Source organism: Orycteropus afer, unplaced genomic scaffold (genome assembly GCF_000298275.1).
Source record: "Orycteropus afer afer isolate SDZICR_OR568_19922 unplaced genomic scaffold, OryAfe1.0 scaffold00014, whole genome shotgun sequence".
NCBI lineage: Eukaryota > Metazoa > Chordata > Mammalia > Tubulidentata > Orycteropodidae > Orycteropus > Orycteropus afer.
In genome coordinates this window covers 2223337-2238364 of record NW_006921601.1, presented here as the reverse complement: position 1 = coordinate 2238364, position 15028 = coordinate 2223337, and the positions used below count along the sequence as shown (strand labels likewise).

At 56.1% G+C, this 15028-nt stretch overlaps 1 protein-coding gene across 1 annotated transcript in view; it reads left to right on the top strand.

Annotated features, from left to right (window-relative positions):
- DCHS1 (dachsous cadherin-related 1) overlaps nucleotides 1-13721 on the top strand; it is a 24195-nt gene extending 10474 nt beyond the window's left edge. The window contains exons 2-20 of the mRNA XM_007954565.2: nucleotides 632-820; nucleotides 917-1148; nucleotides 1288-1524; nucleotides 1867-2892; nucleotides 3108-3301; nucleotides 3509-3605; nucleotides 3712-3869; nucleotides 4053-4917; nucleotides 5015-5254; nucleotides 5553-5678; nucleotides 6744-6953; nucleotides 7827-8705; nucleotides 8826-8939; nucleotides 9115-9326; nucleotides 9416-9570; nucleotides 9770-9900; nucleotides 10017-10300; nucleotides 10662-10800; nucleotides 11110-13721. Of these exons, the coding sequence (XP_007952756.1) occupies nucleotides 632-820; nucleotides 917-1148; nucleotides 1288-1524; nucleotides 1867-2892; nucleotides 3108-3301; nucleotides 3509-3605; nucleotides 3712-3869; nucleotides 4053-4917; nucleotides 5015-5254; nucleotides 5553-5678; nucleotides 6744-6953; nucleotides 7827-8705; nucleotides 8826-8939; nucleotides 9115-9326; nucleotides 9416-9570; nucleotides 9770-9900; nucleotides 10017-10300; nucleotides 10662-10800; nucleotides 11110-13721 (8100 nt within the window). The remainder of the gene's footprint in view (nucleotides 1-631; nucleotides 821-916; nucleotides 1149-1287; nucleotides 1525-1866; nucleotides 2893-3107; nucleotides 3302-3508; nucleotides 3606-3711; nucleotides 3870-4052; nucleotides 4918-5014; nucleotides 5255-5552; nucleotides 5679-6743; nucleotides 6954-7826; nucleotides 8706-8825; nucleotides 8940-9114; nucleotides 9327-9415; nucleotides 9571-9769; nucleotides 9901-10016; nucleotides 10301-10661; nucleotides 10801-11109) is intronic.
- Nucleotides 13722-15028: the final 1307 nt, after the last annotated feature.

The window sequence follows — 15028 nt, the reverse complement described above, 5'->3', positions numbered from 1 at the left end:
CGAGGCAGTATCACTACGGAAGTAGGATTGCCCAACCTTCCTTCCGAGGAGTGGCTGGTGGGTTTGAACCGCCAGCCTACTGGTGAGCAGTCAAGTGCCTTAGGCACTATGCTACCAGAGCTCCTAGAGATACAGTAGAGAGAGACTAATCAAAACTGTCCACAAGATAAGAGGACATGGGAGTCTTAACACTGGGAACAGATTGACCCTGATAAGAGAGCTACTCTCTCCATTGCTGTAGGAGGGAAAGAGGGAATAGATGGATGAGGGAAGATGGAGATAGATGTGTGGATCTGATGATGGAAAGTGGAGAAAATTCATATTCTAAAGGTTGACCACTTGTTCTTCCAGAGCCTGAAGACAGCACACCTCTAACACTGAGCCTCTGAGATGTGTCCCCACCTCCCGAGCATACATATACTTGGACTGGCGGTGGAGCTCTCATTTGTTAACTAGAGGGATCAGGCTCAGGCTCAGGTTGGGTTTTGCCCATGCCCTACTAGTCCTCTCTACTGTGTCCATCATCCAGAGACTCTGGGCACCAGCTGCACTAGGCTTCCTCCTAATTACCACTTGCCTCTGACCTTCTTGGCCTAGAAGAGTGGGCATCACCACCTCATTCTCTCCCCAGGTGACAGCCACAGATGCGGACAGTGGCCCATTTGGCCTCCTTTCCTATTCCTTGGGTGCTGGGCTTGGCACTTCAGGGTCTCCTCCGTTTCGTATTGATGCCCACAGTGGTGACGTGTGCACAACTCGGACCCTGGACCGTGATCAGGGTCCCTCAAGCTTTGACTTCACAGTAACAGCTGTGGATGGGGTGAGTGGGCAGACAGGGGCAGGTGGAGGGGGGTGGCATACCATGCTCACTAAGGCCATCCAAGGCCCACCTGACCTATGCTGCATGTCCCACCAGGGAGGCCTCAAGTCTATGGTATATGTGAAGGTGTTTGTGGCAGATGAGAATGACAACCCACCTCAGTTTTACCCACGGGAGTATGCTGCCAGTCTGAGTGCCCAGAGTTCACCAGGCACAGCTGTGCTGAGGGTTCGTGCCCATGACCCTGACCAGGGGCCCCATGGGCGGCTCTCCTACCACATCCTAGCTGGCAACAGCCCTCCACTCTTTGCCTTAGATGAGCATTCAGGTGAGGCTTCTCCCATTCCTAGTGCCTGCTCCCAGATGCCCCTCCCTTCCTGCCTGCCTGATGCACTGCCTCCCCTCCCATAACCCTTCCAGCCCTATGCTATTTCCTTATGCAGCCCTACTTCTATCCCTCCTCCCAGGGCTGTTATCAGTAGCCTGGCCCTTGGCCAGAAGGGCCAACTCTGTGGTGCAGCTGGAGATCGGTGCTCAGGATGGAGGTGGCCTACAAGCAGAGCCCAGTGCCCGAGTCAACATCAGCATTGTGCCAGGAACCCCCACACCACCTGTATTTGAACAACTACAGTATGTCTTTTCTGTGCCAGAGGATGTGGCACCAGGCACCAGTGTGGGCATAGTCCAGGCACACAACCCACCAGGTATTATTTATATTCACATGGAGCCACACCCAGATACCCCAGTATAACCCTCAAGCATCATCTCACGGTACCTTTGCTAGCCACAGATAGCCCCAATACAAAACACTCTGGTATTAACCCCCAACACCTGCGTAGGCATGGTCCAGGGACACTGCTTTCCCAGGCACATGAGTATCACCCCAGTGCCACCCAGCTTCTCTACTAACACCTAGGAGCACATACTGCTAATACTTCGAAAGGCACAGGTGTGGGTACTGCTTAATTCTTCTTGGGATCATATTCTGGGTCCCAACTCAACAAGAACCCCCATTTCCTTCCTGACTCTTCGCTCTTCCTCCCCAGGTCGCTTGGGACCCGTGACCCTCACCCTATCAGGTGGGGATCCCCGGGGACTCTTCTCCCTAGATGGGGCCTCGGGGCTATTACAAACACTTCGACCTCTGGACCGGGAGCTGCTGGGACCAGTGCTGGAGCTGGAGGTACGGGCAGGCAGTGGCATGCCCCCAGCTTTCTCTGTGGTCCGGGTGCGTGTGCTGCTGGATGATGTGAATGACAATACCCCTGCCTTTCCTGCACCTGAAGACACAGTGTTGCTGCCTCTAAGCACTGCCCCAGGAACCCTCATCTATACCCTGCGGGCTCTGGACTCTGACTCAGGTGTTAACAGTCGAGTCACCTTTACTCTGCTTGCTGGAGGTAGTGGGTCCTTCACCGTAGACCCCAACACAGGTCATGTACGGCTTGTGGGACCGCTAGGGCCCCCAGGGGGCCCAGTTCATGAGCTGGAACTAGAGGCCCGGGATGGAGGCTCCCCACCACGCACCAGCCACTTTCGACTGAGGGTGGTGGTACAGGACTTGGGGACCCGTGAACTGGCTCCCCACTTCGACAGCACTACGTATCGTGTTGACTTGCCTTCAGGCACCACTCCCGGGACTCAGGTCCTGCAAGTGCAGGCCCGAGCCCCTGATGGGGGCCCCGTCACCTACCACCTTGCAGCAGATGCGGCAAGTAGCCTCTTTGGCCTGGAGCCACAGAGTGGGTGGCTATGGGTCCGGACAGCATTGGACCGTGAGGCCCAGGAGCTGTATACACTGAAGGTAATGGCAGTGTCTGGATCCAAAGCTGAGTTTGGGCAGCAGACAGGCACAGCAACTGTGAGGGTCAGCATTCTCAGACAGAATGACCACAGTCCCCGCTTGTCTGAGGAACCCACCTTCCTGGCTGTGGCAGAGAACCAGCCTTCAGGAACCAGTGTGGGCCGGGTCTCTGCCACTGACCGAGACTCGGGTCCCAATGGACGTCTGACCTACAGTCTGCGACAGCTGTCAGAAGACAGTAAGGCCTTCCGCATCCACCCCCAGACTGGTGAGCACTGGGACCCAAATTCTGAGGCCTCCTAACCCCATCCCAGAAAGTTGAGCACTCAGCCAGATCCCTGACCCCCAACCAAGACCCCTGACTCTGAGAACCAGGACTGGGCATCCTGGCATTCCCTCCCACACTCCCCACACCCCAGCTTTTCAGCTGCAGGCCTCAGGCTCTAACATACTGCATACATGATCCCCTTCCTGCACTCCCAGGAGAAGTAACCACACTCCAAACTTTGGACCGAGAGCGGCAGAGCAGCTACCAGCTCCTGGTGCAGGTTCAGGATGGGGGGAGCCCACCCCGCAGCACCACAGGCACTGTACACATTGCAGTGCTTGACCTCAATGACAACAGCCCCACTTTCCTGCAGGCTTCAGGGGCTGCTGGCGGTGGCCTTCCTATACAGGTATGTGAAACAGCAGAATTCTGTTCTGAAGTGTGAGAGGGAGTAGGGGTCTTCCCGAAGCGCTATAGGTGTAGGCAGGGAATGCCACCTGCTGGAATATGTATGAGAGCAAAAAAGTGACTCTACACACACAGGTGAGGGGAACTCCAATCTGAGTTGTCTCAAGAACAGGAAAGATACAACTGTAGCTGAGTTGTGTCCCCACAGGTACCAGACCGTGTGCCTCCGGGAACACTGGTGACGACTCTGCAGGCCAAGGATCCGGATGAGGGGGAGAATGGGACCATCCTTTATACACTAACAGGTATTGGGGGAGGGAGAAAGTGAAGAGAAGAGAGCTAGTGGGTGGTGGCATGCCTTCATGGCCTGCCCAGCTCTGGAGTCCTCACTCTTCCTTTGCATATTCCGAGGTCCTGGGGCAGAGCTCTTCTCCCTGCACCCTCACTCTGGGGAGCTGCTCACTGCAGCACCTCTGATCCGAGCAGAGAGGCCCCACTACGTGTTGACGCTGAGCGCACATGACCAAGGCAGTCCCCCTCGAAGCGCCAGCCTCCAGCTGCTGGTGCAGGTATGGCTGCCCTTCCTACTTCCCCTTCCCCATCGCTGTGGGCGCCCTCCAGTAGTTCCAGCTTCATGGGTTCCTCTGGGCCTCTAGTGAGGTCACTCTGACTACCCTTCCCTCCTACCCAGCGGGACAACCCGGACCAACTTTTACCTGAGTACCCTTGATTCCGCCCCCCTGCCACCACAGGTGCTTCCCTCCACTCGCTCCGCCGAACTCCCACCGGATCCCGCTGAGCCGGACCCTGCAGCGCCAGTGCCGGTCGTGCTGGCGGTGACGGCAGCCGAGGGGTTGCGGCCCGGCTCGCTGTTAGGCTCAGTGGCACCGCCAGAGCCGACAGGGGTGGGTGCTCTCACTTACACACTGGTGGGCGGCGCCGATCCCGAGGGCACCTTTGCGCTAGACGCAGCCTCAGGGAGTTTGTACCTGGCGAGGCCCTTGGACTTCGAGGCAGGCCCGGCGTGGCGGACGCTCACAGTGCGCGCCGAGGGACCAGGAGGCGCGGGCGCGCGACTCCTGCGAGTACAGGTGCGCGTGCAGGACGAGAACGAGCACGCGCCCGCCTTCGCGCGCGACCCGTTGGCGCTGGCGCTGCCAGAGAATCCCGACCCCGGCGCTACTCTTTACACGTTCCGCGCGTCAGACGCCGACGGCCCGGGCCCCAACAGCGACGTGCGCTACCGCCTGCTACGCCAGGAGCCGCCTGTGCCCGCGCTTCGCCTGGACGCGCGCACCGGGGCGCTCAGCGCTCCCCGTGGCCTGGACCGAGAGACCACACCCGCGCTGCTGCTGCTGGTGGAAGCGACAGACCGGCCCGCCAACGCCAGCAGGCGACGCTCAGCGCGTGTATCCGCGCGCGTGTTTGTCACGGATGAGAATGACAACACGCCTGTGTTCGCTTCGCCCTCACGAGTGCGCCTCCCTGAGGATCAGCCGCTTGGACCTGTCGCATTGCACGTGGTAGCCCGGGACCCGGACTTGGGCGAGGCTGCGCGCGTGTCCTATCGCCTGGCAGCTGGCGGAGACGGCCACTTTCGGCTACATTCGAGCACTGGTGAGAGCTGGAGTGGGGGTGGAAGGTGAGAGCGAGGAGGGTTTAACATGGATGGAATATGGGGGTTTCCTTCCAACCCGCAATACTGCTCACCTAGGAGCGCTGTCCGTGGTGCGGCCTCTGGACCACGAGCAGCGAGCTGAACACATCCTGACGGTGGTGGCCTCAGACCATGGCTCCCCGCCGCGCTCCGCCACGCAGCTCCTGACTGTCAGTGTTGCCGATGTCAACGACGAGGCACCCGCCTTCCAGCAGCAGGAATACAGAGTCCGCGTGCGTGAGAACAGCCCACCTGGCACATCTCTGCTTACTCTGAGAGCCACCGACCCAGACTTGGGTAAGACTTGAGGGGATGAATTGAGAGAGTGATGCTCGGGGGCAAACAAGGTATATTTATTTACCCTCTGACCTTCCTCTGTTGCCGATGTCAACGACGAGGCACCCGCCTTCCAGCAGCAGGAATACAGAGTCCGCGTGCGTGAGAACAGCCCACCTGGCACATCTCTGCTTACTCTGAGAGCCACCGACCCAGACTTGGGTAAGACTTGAGGGAATGAATTGAGAGAGTGATGCTCGGGGGCAAACAAGGTATATTTATTTACCCTCTGACCTTCCTCTGTGCTGCCCTTCCTCAGGGGCTAACGGACAAGTGACTTATGGAGGTGTTTCAGGAGAAAGCTTCTTGCTAGACCCAGACACTGGAGTTCTCACGACTCTTCGGGTTCTAGATCGGGAGGAGCAGGAAGAGATCAATCTGACAGGTATAGGTTGACCAGCCCCCAAGGATGAGAGGTATTGTGAGCACCAGTGTTACAAGGAAAAAAAAAAAAAAAAAAAACTAAACGCACTGCCATGGAGTCACATGCGATTCATAGTGACCCCTCCTTGAGTTTCCGAGGCAGTAATCATTACAAGTAGATTGCCCAACCTTCCTTCCAAGGAATGGTGGGTTTGAACCTCCAGCCTTCTGGTTTAGCAGTCAGGTGCCTTAGGCACTATGCCACCAGGGCTCCGGAGCACCAGTGTTACACGGGCATAATTCTAAAGCACTACCATCTAGAGGCTTCCATCTATTACAGCACAGCTCCTGTTATGTTTTGGACCCCTTTGAAAAGTCATAGCCAGTGGGTGGAGCAAAAAGCAAAAAGTGGCTAACTAAGAGGTTAAAGGTTCAGACCCACCCAGCAGCACCACAAAATCAAGGCCTGGTGATCTGGTTCTGTAAAGATTATAGCCAAGAACACTGGTGGCACTGGAATCTACTCCGTAGTACATGAGGTCTCCATGAGTCAGAATTGACTCAATGGCAATGGGTTGGTTTGTTTGGTTGGTTGGTTTCGGGGAAGTCAAGAGTTTGGCAGGATAAAGATGAACTGACTTCAAGGTTGTTACCACTGTGACCACACAAACTCTCAAGTGCATAATGTCACAGCTACCCCCCTCTAAGATTCCTTTAGATGATTATATTGAGTGTCAGAGAAGTTAAGCAACTTGGTTAAGCAAACACATCTTGGAAATGTCAAGTCTGGGTCTCAAACTCATATCTTTTGATACTTCATATAATCCCTTTTCTGTTCTATTGCCACTGTTCCAAGATACAGCTTGCATGCACCAACCAGGGAAAGTAAGAAGAGAAAGAACTTTTTCTGACATATACATGTTTTAGGTTTGCTTATACATGTAGATACCTGTGTGTCTGGGGAGTGTAGAGAGATGGACATAGTCTGATTTGTGTGTATACATGTGAACTGGTATGAACATTATGTAGTATGGGTTTCCAGTGGAATGGAAGCAGGCTAGAACTCATTGATTTTGCTTCCCCACAGTTTATGCCCGGGACAGGGGCTCACCCCCACTGTTGACGCATGTCACAGTGTGGGTGACTGTGGAGGATGAGAATGACCATGCCCCAACCTTTGGGAGTGCCCATCTCTCTCTGGAGGTGCCCGAGGGCCAGGACCCCCAGACTCTTTCCACACTGCGAGCCTCTGACCCCGATATGGGAGCCAACGGGCAGCTACAGTACCGCATCATGGGTGAGAATCATCCCACATCCACTATCCCAGAACCCACTTTCCATGTTCTTGTCCTCTTCTTGCTCCTTGTTGGCCTGTGTCAGCCTCAGTCCGTATGTCTGGGTCTCCTTTGCACCCTCTCTGTCTTCCACTTCTTTTTCTTTCACATATATATTTGTGTCTCTTGGTATCTGTTTATACACTTCTCCAGCTCCCTAGCTCCCTCTACATCTCTGTTTTATCTTCCGGCCTCTGTATGTGGGTTATTTCTATCAGTATTTACTGTATTCAATATTAAAACTGAGAAAAATTTAAAATCATTGTAAAACAAGCCAATGAAATACACTTACCATGTTTCTGCATAAGCACAAGAAAACTCCAGAATTTCAAATAACAATTTATTGGACAATAAGGAAGTTGGCATATTGTAGCATGTGTAACTGAAGATAGCTAGTAAAAACACAAACTGAATAAATCTCTAAAAACACATTTATATTAAAAACTATGAGTCGGGGCCGACTCGACGGCACATAACAACAACAACAACAACAACAACCTAGAATATTCTAGAAAGCACAAGAGTACATAAGCATCTGAGTGATGATGTCATCGTGTCTTGTGGTATCTGGACAACTCCACTGTACATTTGTGAGATAATGAGAATGAAAAAGGCATATAAATGTCCTACTAAGAAAAAGTTTTGATCTTACAAGCTTTCTGAAAGGGTCTCAGGGAGTCCCAGAGGTCCCCAGACCAGTCTGAGAATAGCTTCTTTACCTTCTGGGTTTCTCTTTCTTGTTGTTTTCCTGTGTTTCTCTGCCTTTGTCCCAGTTTCTCCCTCTCTGCTGTTCACCATATATCACCTCCACCTCAATGGGCTGCCCTTTTCTGCAGATGGGGACCCATCAGGAGCCTTTGTCCTAGATGTAACTTCTGGGGAGTTTGGCACAATGAGGCCGCTGGACCGGGAGGTGGAGCCAGCATTCCAGCTGAAGATAGAGGCCCGGGATGGAGGCCAGCCAGCTCTCAGTGCCACTCTACTTGTGACAGTGACAGTGCTGGATGCCAATGACCATGCACCAGCCTTCCCTGTGCCCGCCTACTCTGTAGAAGTGCCCGAGGATGCGCCTGCGGGGACTCTGCTATTGCAGCTACAGGCTCATGACCCTGATGCTGGGGCCAATGGCCGAGTGACCTACTACCTGGGTACAGGTGCAGCAGGAGCTTTCCTGCTGGAGCCAGGCTCTGGGGAACTGCGCACAGCTGTGACCCTGGATCGAGAGCAGTGTCCCAGCTACACCTTTTCTGTGAGCGCAGTGGATGGTGCAGCCGCTGGGCCCCTGAGTACCACAGTGCCAGTCACCATCACAGTGCGTGACGTCAATGACCATGCGCCTACCTTCCCGACTAGTCCCCTGAGACTGCGTCTGCCCCGCCCAGGCCCCAGCCTCAGCACTCCAACCTTGACTTTAGCCACTCTACGAGCTGAAGACCGTGATGTTGGTGCCAATGCCTCTATCCTATACCGGCTGGCTGGCACACCACCGCCTGGCACCACTGTGGACTCTTACACTGGTGAAATCCGTGTGGCCCGCTCCCCGGCAACGCTGGGCCCTCGGGATCGTGTCCTTTTCATTGTGGCCACTGACCTTGGACGTCCAGCTCGCTCTGCCACTGGTGTGGTTGTTGTTGGGCTTCAGGGAGAGTCTGAGCGTGGACCTCGCTTTCCGCGGGCTAGTAGCGAGGCCACGCTCCGTGAAAATGCACCACCAGGTAGGTCCCCAACCATGTCCCCCAGCTTTGTATCCCTGGATGAGTTGGGGCTACTCACAGAAATATTCCCCAAGGCCCCCTAGTCAACTGTTCACAGTCCAAATAATGTGTCCTCTGCAGGCACTCCAGTTGTCTCCCCCAAGGCTGTCCATGCAGGAGGCTCAAATGGACTGATCACCTACAGCATTCTCAGTGGGAATGAGAAAGGGATATTCTCAATCCAGCCTAGCACAGGTAAGGGGCAGGAGCAGGGGGTGCTATGATGGGACAGGCTTCTGCAAGGGAACAGATTCTTTGGACCAGAGGAGGCTTTGATGGGGAGGGGCTGCCCTTAAGTGAGGGCCCTAAGGGAGAAAGGCTCCAGGGCAAGCAAGCAGGCTGTCACTGATGCATTTTGCCTCCCCACCAGGAGCCATCACAGTTCATTCGGCAGAGGGGCTGGACTTTGAGGCAAACCCACGGCTGCGACTGGTGCTACAGGCGGAGAGTGGAGGAGCCTTTGCTTTCTCAGTGCTGACTCTGACACTGCAAGATGCCAATGACAATGCGCCCCGCTTCCTGCAGCCCCATTATGTGGCCTTCTTGCCTGAGTCCCGGCCATTGGAGGGGCCCCTACTGCAGGTGTGGGGTGCTATGGGAGGATGGGGACAGGGGTTGGTCAGATTCATCTGTGGCCAGGCCAGTGCCTAGCAGCCTTTTGCCTTCACCAGGTGGAGGCAGATGACTTGGATCAAGGCTCTAGTGGACAGATCTCCTATAGTCTGGCTGCATCCCAGCCAGCACGGGGATTATTCCATGTAGACCCAGCCACAGGCACCATCACTACCACAGCCATCCTGGACCGAGAGATCTGGGCTGAAACACGGTGAGGCCTGGCCCCATAGACTACAAGATGCTATTCTGGGTCTGTCAAGTTCCAAGCCCTAAATCCCCCTCAATCCCTAGGCCATGCTCTCAGTCCTCTCAACTTCAAGCTCTGCTCTGCACTGAGTCCTCCTAGCCCTTCCCAGAATTCCTCCTTATCCCTAGGCCCTGCCCCTACCCTGATTGTGCTCTGTGCCCAGGCTTGTACTGATGGCCACAGACAGAGGAAGCCCAGCCCTGGTGGGCTCAGCTACCCTGACAGTGATGGTCATCGACACCAATGATAATCGCCCCACCATCCCCCAGCCCTGGGAGCTCCGAGTGCCAGAAGGTGAGGGCTGGGTAAAGTGAGAGGTACAAAGGGTGGCATGGAGACACAGTTCACTACCCTGGGGTTTCAGGGGCACCTTGGACCTTCTCAAACAGACTTGTCCCATGTGTTTGCAGATGCACTGTTGGGCTCAGAGATTGCACAGGTAACAGGGAATGACGTGGACTCGGGACCAGTGCTGTGGTATGTGCTGAGCCCATCTGGGCCCCAAGATCCCTTCAGCGTTGGTCGCTATGGGGGCCGCGTCTCCCTCACAGGCCCTCTGGACTTTGAGCAGCATGAACGCTACCACCTGCAGCTGCTGGCGCGTGACGGGCCTCACGAGGGCTGTGCCAACCTCACGGTGCTTGTAGAGGATGTCAATGACAATGCACCTGCCTTCTCACAGAGCCTCTATCAGGTATCATTGCCCCTGGGCATCCCCATATCTGGGCCCAGGGTGGTTCCCATTGGGTGGAAGTGACCAGTCTTGAAGGTGTTGGGGTGGCTGAACTTTGGAACTGACTAAGGATGACACTCTGGAGGTGGGAGGGTCCCTTATCAGACCAGCCTCTGTAAATCCTCCAAGTGAACTGTGTCTAGGTTCTGCATCCTGAGCACAGAAAGGGAGGAAAAAGGGTGATTCTCGTCTGAATGTTAAGAAGTTGGACTCCATGCTAGATGCCAAGTGGGGCTCATGGGACCAAACTCCAGAGCATAGGCTAAGTGGGCACCAGAGTAGCTGGACATCTTGGCCATGAACCCTTTTCCTCACACCCCAGGTGACACTACTTGAGCATACACCCCCAGGCAGTGCTATTCTCTCCGTCTCTGCCACTGACCGGGACTCAGGTGCCAATGGTCACATCACCTACCACCTGGCTTCCCCTGCCGAGGGCTTCAGTGTTGACCCTAACAATGGTGCGTCTTTCTTGGGATCTGACTCTGATTTTTTTCATGTTGGGCTGTATCCTGACCTCCTATCTATAATTTCTTGCTCTAACTCTTAACCCCCATATCTGACCCAAAAGGGACATTTCCTCCTCTGTCTCTATTGTAAGCCCTATCCTGACTGCACAACTAAAGGTCATTCTCTGAACTTTGAGTCCTAGAGGCCATTCCATGGTCTCCTGGCACAGAGACCATTTCCTAGACCCCGAAGGGTCACATGGCTGCTCCCCGACAGCCTCTACTGAATGCCTGCTTCTTTCTATTCCCTTTTCATCTCAGGGACCTTGTTCATGACAGTAGGAACAGTGGCCTTGGACCAGGAGGGACCAGGAGTGGTGGATGTGGTGCTGGAAGCACGCGACCATGGCGCACCAGGCCGGGCAGCACGAGCCACAGTACATGTGCAGCTACAAGACCAGAACGACCACGCCCCAAGCTTCACATTGCCACACTACCGTGTGGCTGTGTCTGAAGATCTGCCCCCTGGTTCCACTCTTCTTACTGTGGAAGCCACTGATGCTGACAGAAGCCGTACCCATGCCGCTGTGGACTATAGCATCATCAGTGGCAATCGGGGTCGAGTCTTTCAGCTGGAGCCCCGGCTGGCTGAGGCTGGGGAGGGTGGTGGACCAGGCCCCCGAGCTCTTGGTTGCCTGGTGCTGCTTGAGCCACTGGACTTCGAGAGCATGACCCAATACAATCTAACAGTGGCTGCAGCTGACCGGGGACAGCCACCCCGCAGCTCAGCAGTGCCAATCACCGTCACTGTGCTAGATGTCAACGACAATCCACCTGTCTTCACCCAAGCATCCTACCGCATGGTGGTACCTGAGGACACACCTGTTGGAGCCGAGCTGTTGCATGTGGAGGCCTCTGATGCTGACCCTGGTCCTCATGGCCTCGTGCGCTTCACCCTCAGCTCAGGTGACCCTGTGGGGCTCTTTGAGCTGGATGAGAGCACAGGAGCCTTGCGCCTGGCCCACCTGCTGGACTGTGAGACCCAGACTCGACATCAGCTTGTAGTGCAGGCTGCTGACCCAGCTGGAGCACATTTTGCTCTGGCACCAGTGACAATCGAGGTCCAGGATGTGAATGACCATGGCCCAGCCTTCCCACTGAGCTTGCTCAGCACCAGCTTAGCAGAGAACCAGCCTCCAGGGACTCTTGTCACCACTCTGCATGCAATTGATGGGGATGCTGGAGCTTTTGGGAGGCTCCGCTACAGCCTCTTGGAGGTGGGGACAGGACCTGAGGGCTGGGAAGCATTTGCTCTGAATAGCTCCACCGGGGAGCTGCGGGCCCGAGTGCCCTTTGACTATGAGCACACAGGAAGCTTTCGGCTGCTGGTGGGGGCTGCTGATGCTGGGAATCTCTCAGCTTCAGTCACTGTGTCGGTGCTGGTGACTGGCGAGGATGAGTATGACCCTGTATTCTTGGCTCCAGCTTTCCACTTCCAAGTGCCAGAAGGTGCCCGGCGTGGTCACACCCTGGGTCACGTGCAGGCTACAGACGAGGATGGGGGTGCTGACGGCCTGGTGCTCTATTCCCTTGCCACATCTTCCCCTTATTTTGGAATCAACCAGACTACAGGGGCCCTGTACCTGCGGGTGGACAGCCGGGCACCAGGAAGTGGGACGGGCACCTCTGGGGCTGGGGGCCGGACCCGGCGTGAGGCACCACGGGAAATGAGGCTGGAGGTGGTGGCACGGGGGCCACTGCCTGCATCTCGAAGTGCCACAGTGCCTGTGACTGTGGATATCACCCACACAGCCCTGGGCCTGGCACCTGACCTCAACCTGCTATTGGTGGGGGCTGTGGCGGCCTCACTGGGAGTTGTGGTGGTGCTTGGCCTGGCAGCCCTGGTCCTAGGGCTGGTGCGGGCACGAAACCGCAAGGCTGAGGCAGCCCCTGGCCCTATGTCACAGACAGCACCCCTGGCCAGTGGCTCCCTGCAGAAGCTGGGCCGGGAGCCACCCAGCCCACCACCTTCAGAGCACTTGTATCACCAGACTCTCCCCAGCTATGGTGGACCGGGAGCTGGAGGACCCTACCCCCGTGGTGGCTCTCTCGACCCTTCACACTCAAGTGGTCGAGGCTCAGCAGAGGCTGCAGAGGATGATGAGATCCGTATGATCAACGAGTTCCCCCGTGTGGCCAGTGTGGCCTCCTCCCTGGCTGCCCGTGGCCCCGACTCAGGCATCCAGCAGGATGCAGATGGGCTGAGTGACACATCCTGCGAGCCACCTGCCCCTGACACATGGTATAAGGGCCGTAAGGCAGGGCTGCTATTGCCAGGCACAGGAGCCACTCTGTACCGAGAGGAGGGCCCCCCTGCCACTGCCACGGCATTCCTGGGGGGCTGTGGCCTGAGCCCTGCACCCACTGGTGACTATGGCTTCCCAGCAGACGGCAAGCCATGTGTGGCAGGTGCGCTGACGGCCATCGTGGCTGGAGAGGAGGAGCTCCGTGGCAGCTATAACTGGGACTACTTACTGAGCTGGTGCCCTCAGTTCCAGCCGCTGGCCAGCGTCTTCACAGAAATTGCTCGGCTCAAGGATGAATCTCGGCCGTGTCCCCCTGCTCCCCGTATTGACCCGCCACCCCTCATCACTGCCGTAGCCCACCCAGGAGCTAAGTCTGTGCCCCCCAAACCAGCCAGCACAGCTGCAGCCCGGGCCATCTTCCCACCGGCCTCTCACCGCTCCCCCATCAGCCACGAAGGCTCCCTGTCCTCAGCTGCCATGTCCCCCAGCTTCTCCCCCTCACTGTCTCCTCTGGCGGCTCGCTCACCTGTTGTCTCACCATTTGGGGTGGCCCAGGGCCCCTCAGCCTCGGCACTGAGCTCAGAATCTGGCCTGGAGCCGCCTGATGACACAGAGCTGCACATCTAGCTGTGGCCCAGGCTGGGCCCCGACCTGGGACGCGCACAGCGTCCCCAATGCAGGCCCCATTCTGAGCCTGCCCCGGGCAGCCTCGGACCATGATTGGCTACAGGGGAGGCCGCCCTCAGGCCCCAGATCCCCACCCCAAACTCCAGTGGGGACAGGTCCCACATCCCTGCCCCTCAGAGCACCAGCACAGAGAGGCCCTGTTGGGACACTGACCTGGAGGCCAAGTCCAATGTGGGAGAAAATATGAAGGAGGCAACAGCCCTGGGTTCTCCCTGAGGGCTTCCTGCCCTGTGCCAGCACCCTGGGATGGAGCTGAGACTTTATTTATTGGGGGGTAGGGGGGTGGGGAGGTCCCTCCAACCTGTTTGGGCCCAGATCCTTTGGGTTCCACTGACACCTCTGCCCCTGCCTAAAACCAAGTGCCAATTCTCACTCTGGAGCCTTAATAAACTGCAGTTTGTATCCAGTCTCCGGTTCAGTTCTGTGAGGGCCACAGGGGCAGGGGGATGATTGGAAGTGGGCACCTCAGGAACCATGGGGGTGCAGTGGACATGGTGGGGATATCTAGTAGGGGGTGGTACTAGAGCTCAGGAGCCTAGCGTGAGGTTGACCATTAAACCTCTTGACAGCCAATCTTTCTAAAATGGGCAGGAAGCCTTGGAGAGGGCAGCCAGCAGGTGCTGGGTTGTGACATCCAACTAGAGGGATTGGCTGGATGTGGAGGGATCTTGAGGATGACCAGCTCCAGGCCTGGGGTGGGGGTTGAGGGGATACAAGAGCAGCTAAGTAGCTTATTTGTTTTTCTTCACCTCCTGTGTATCATCACGGTAATAAGAGCTCTCATTTGTTGAACCTTTGCCATGTCAGGCTCTCTGCTGAGCTATCTGCCAGCTTTATCTCAGGGTGAATTTTCACAGCAACCCTGTGAAGCAAATCACTTTTAATATATTTAATAGTGCCTGTATTGCAAATAGGAGCTCTGGTGGCATAGTGCCTAAGGCATTTGACTGCTGACCAGGAGGCTGGTGGTTCAAACCCACCAGCCACTCCTGGGAAGGAAGATTGGGCAATCTACTTTCATATAGATACCGCCTCAGAAACCCAAGGAGGGGTCGCTATGAGTCGGGCCCAACTCCACGGCAGTGAGTTTGGTTTTTGTTGTGCCCCTCCCCCGGTTTGTATTACAAATGAAGAGACCTAAGACCAGAGAGGTGAGATTACTCACCTGCTACATGTTGTTGTTGTTGTTATGTGCCGTCGAGTCGGCCCCGACTCAGAGCGACCCCTCCTTGGGTTTCCGAGGCAGT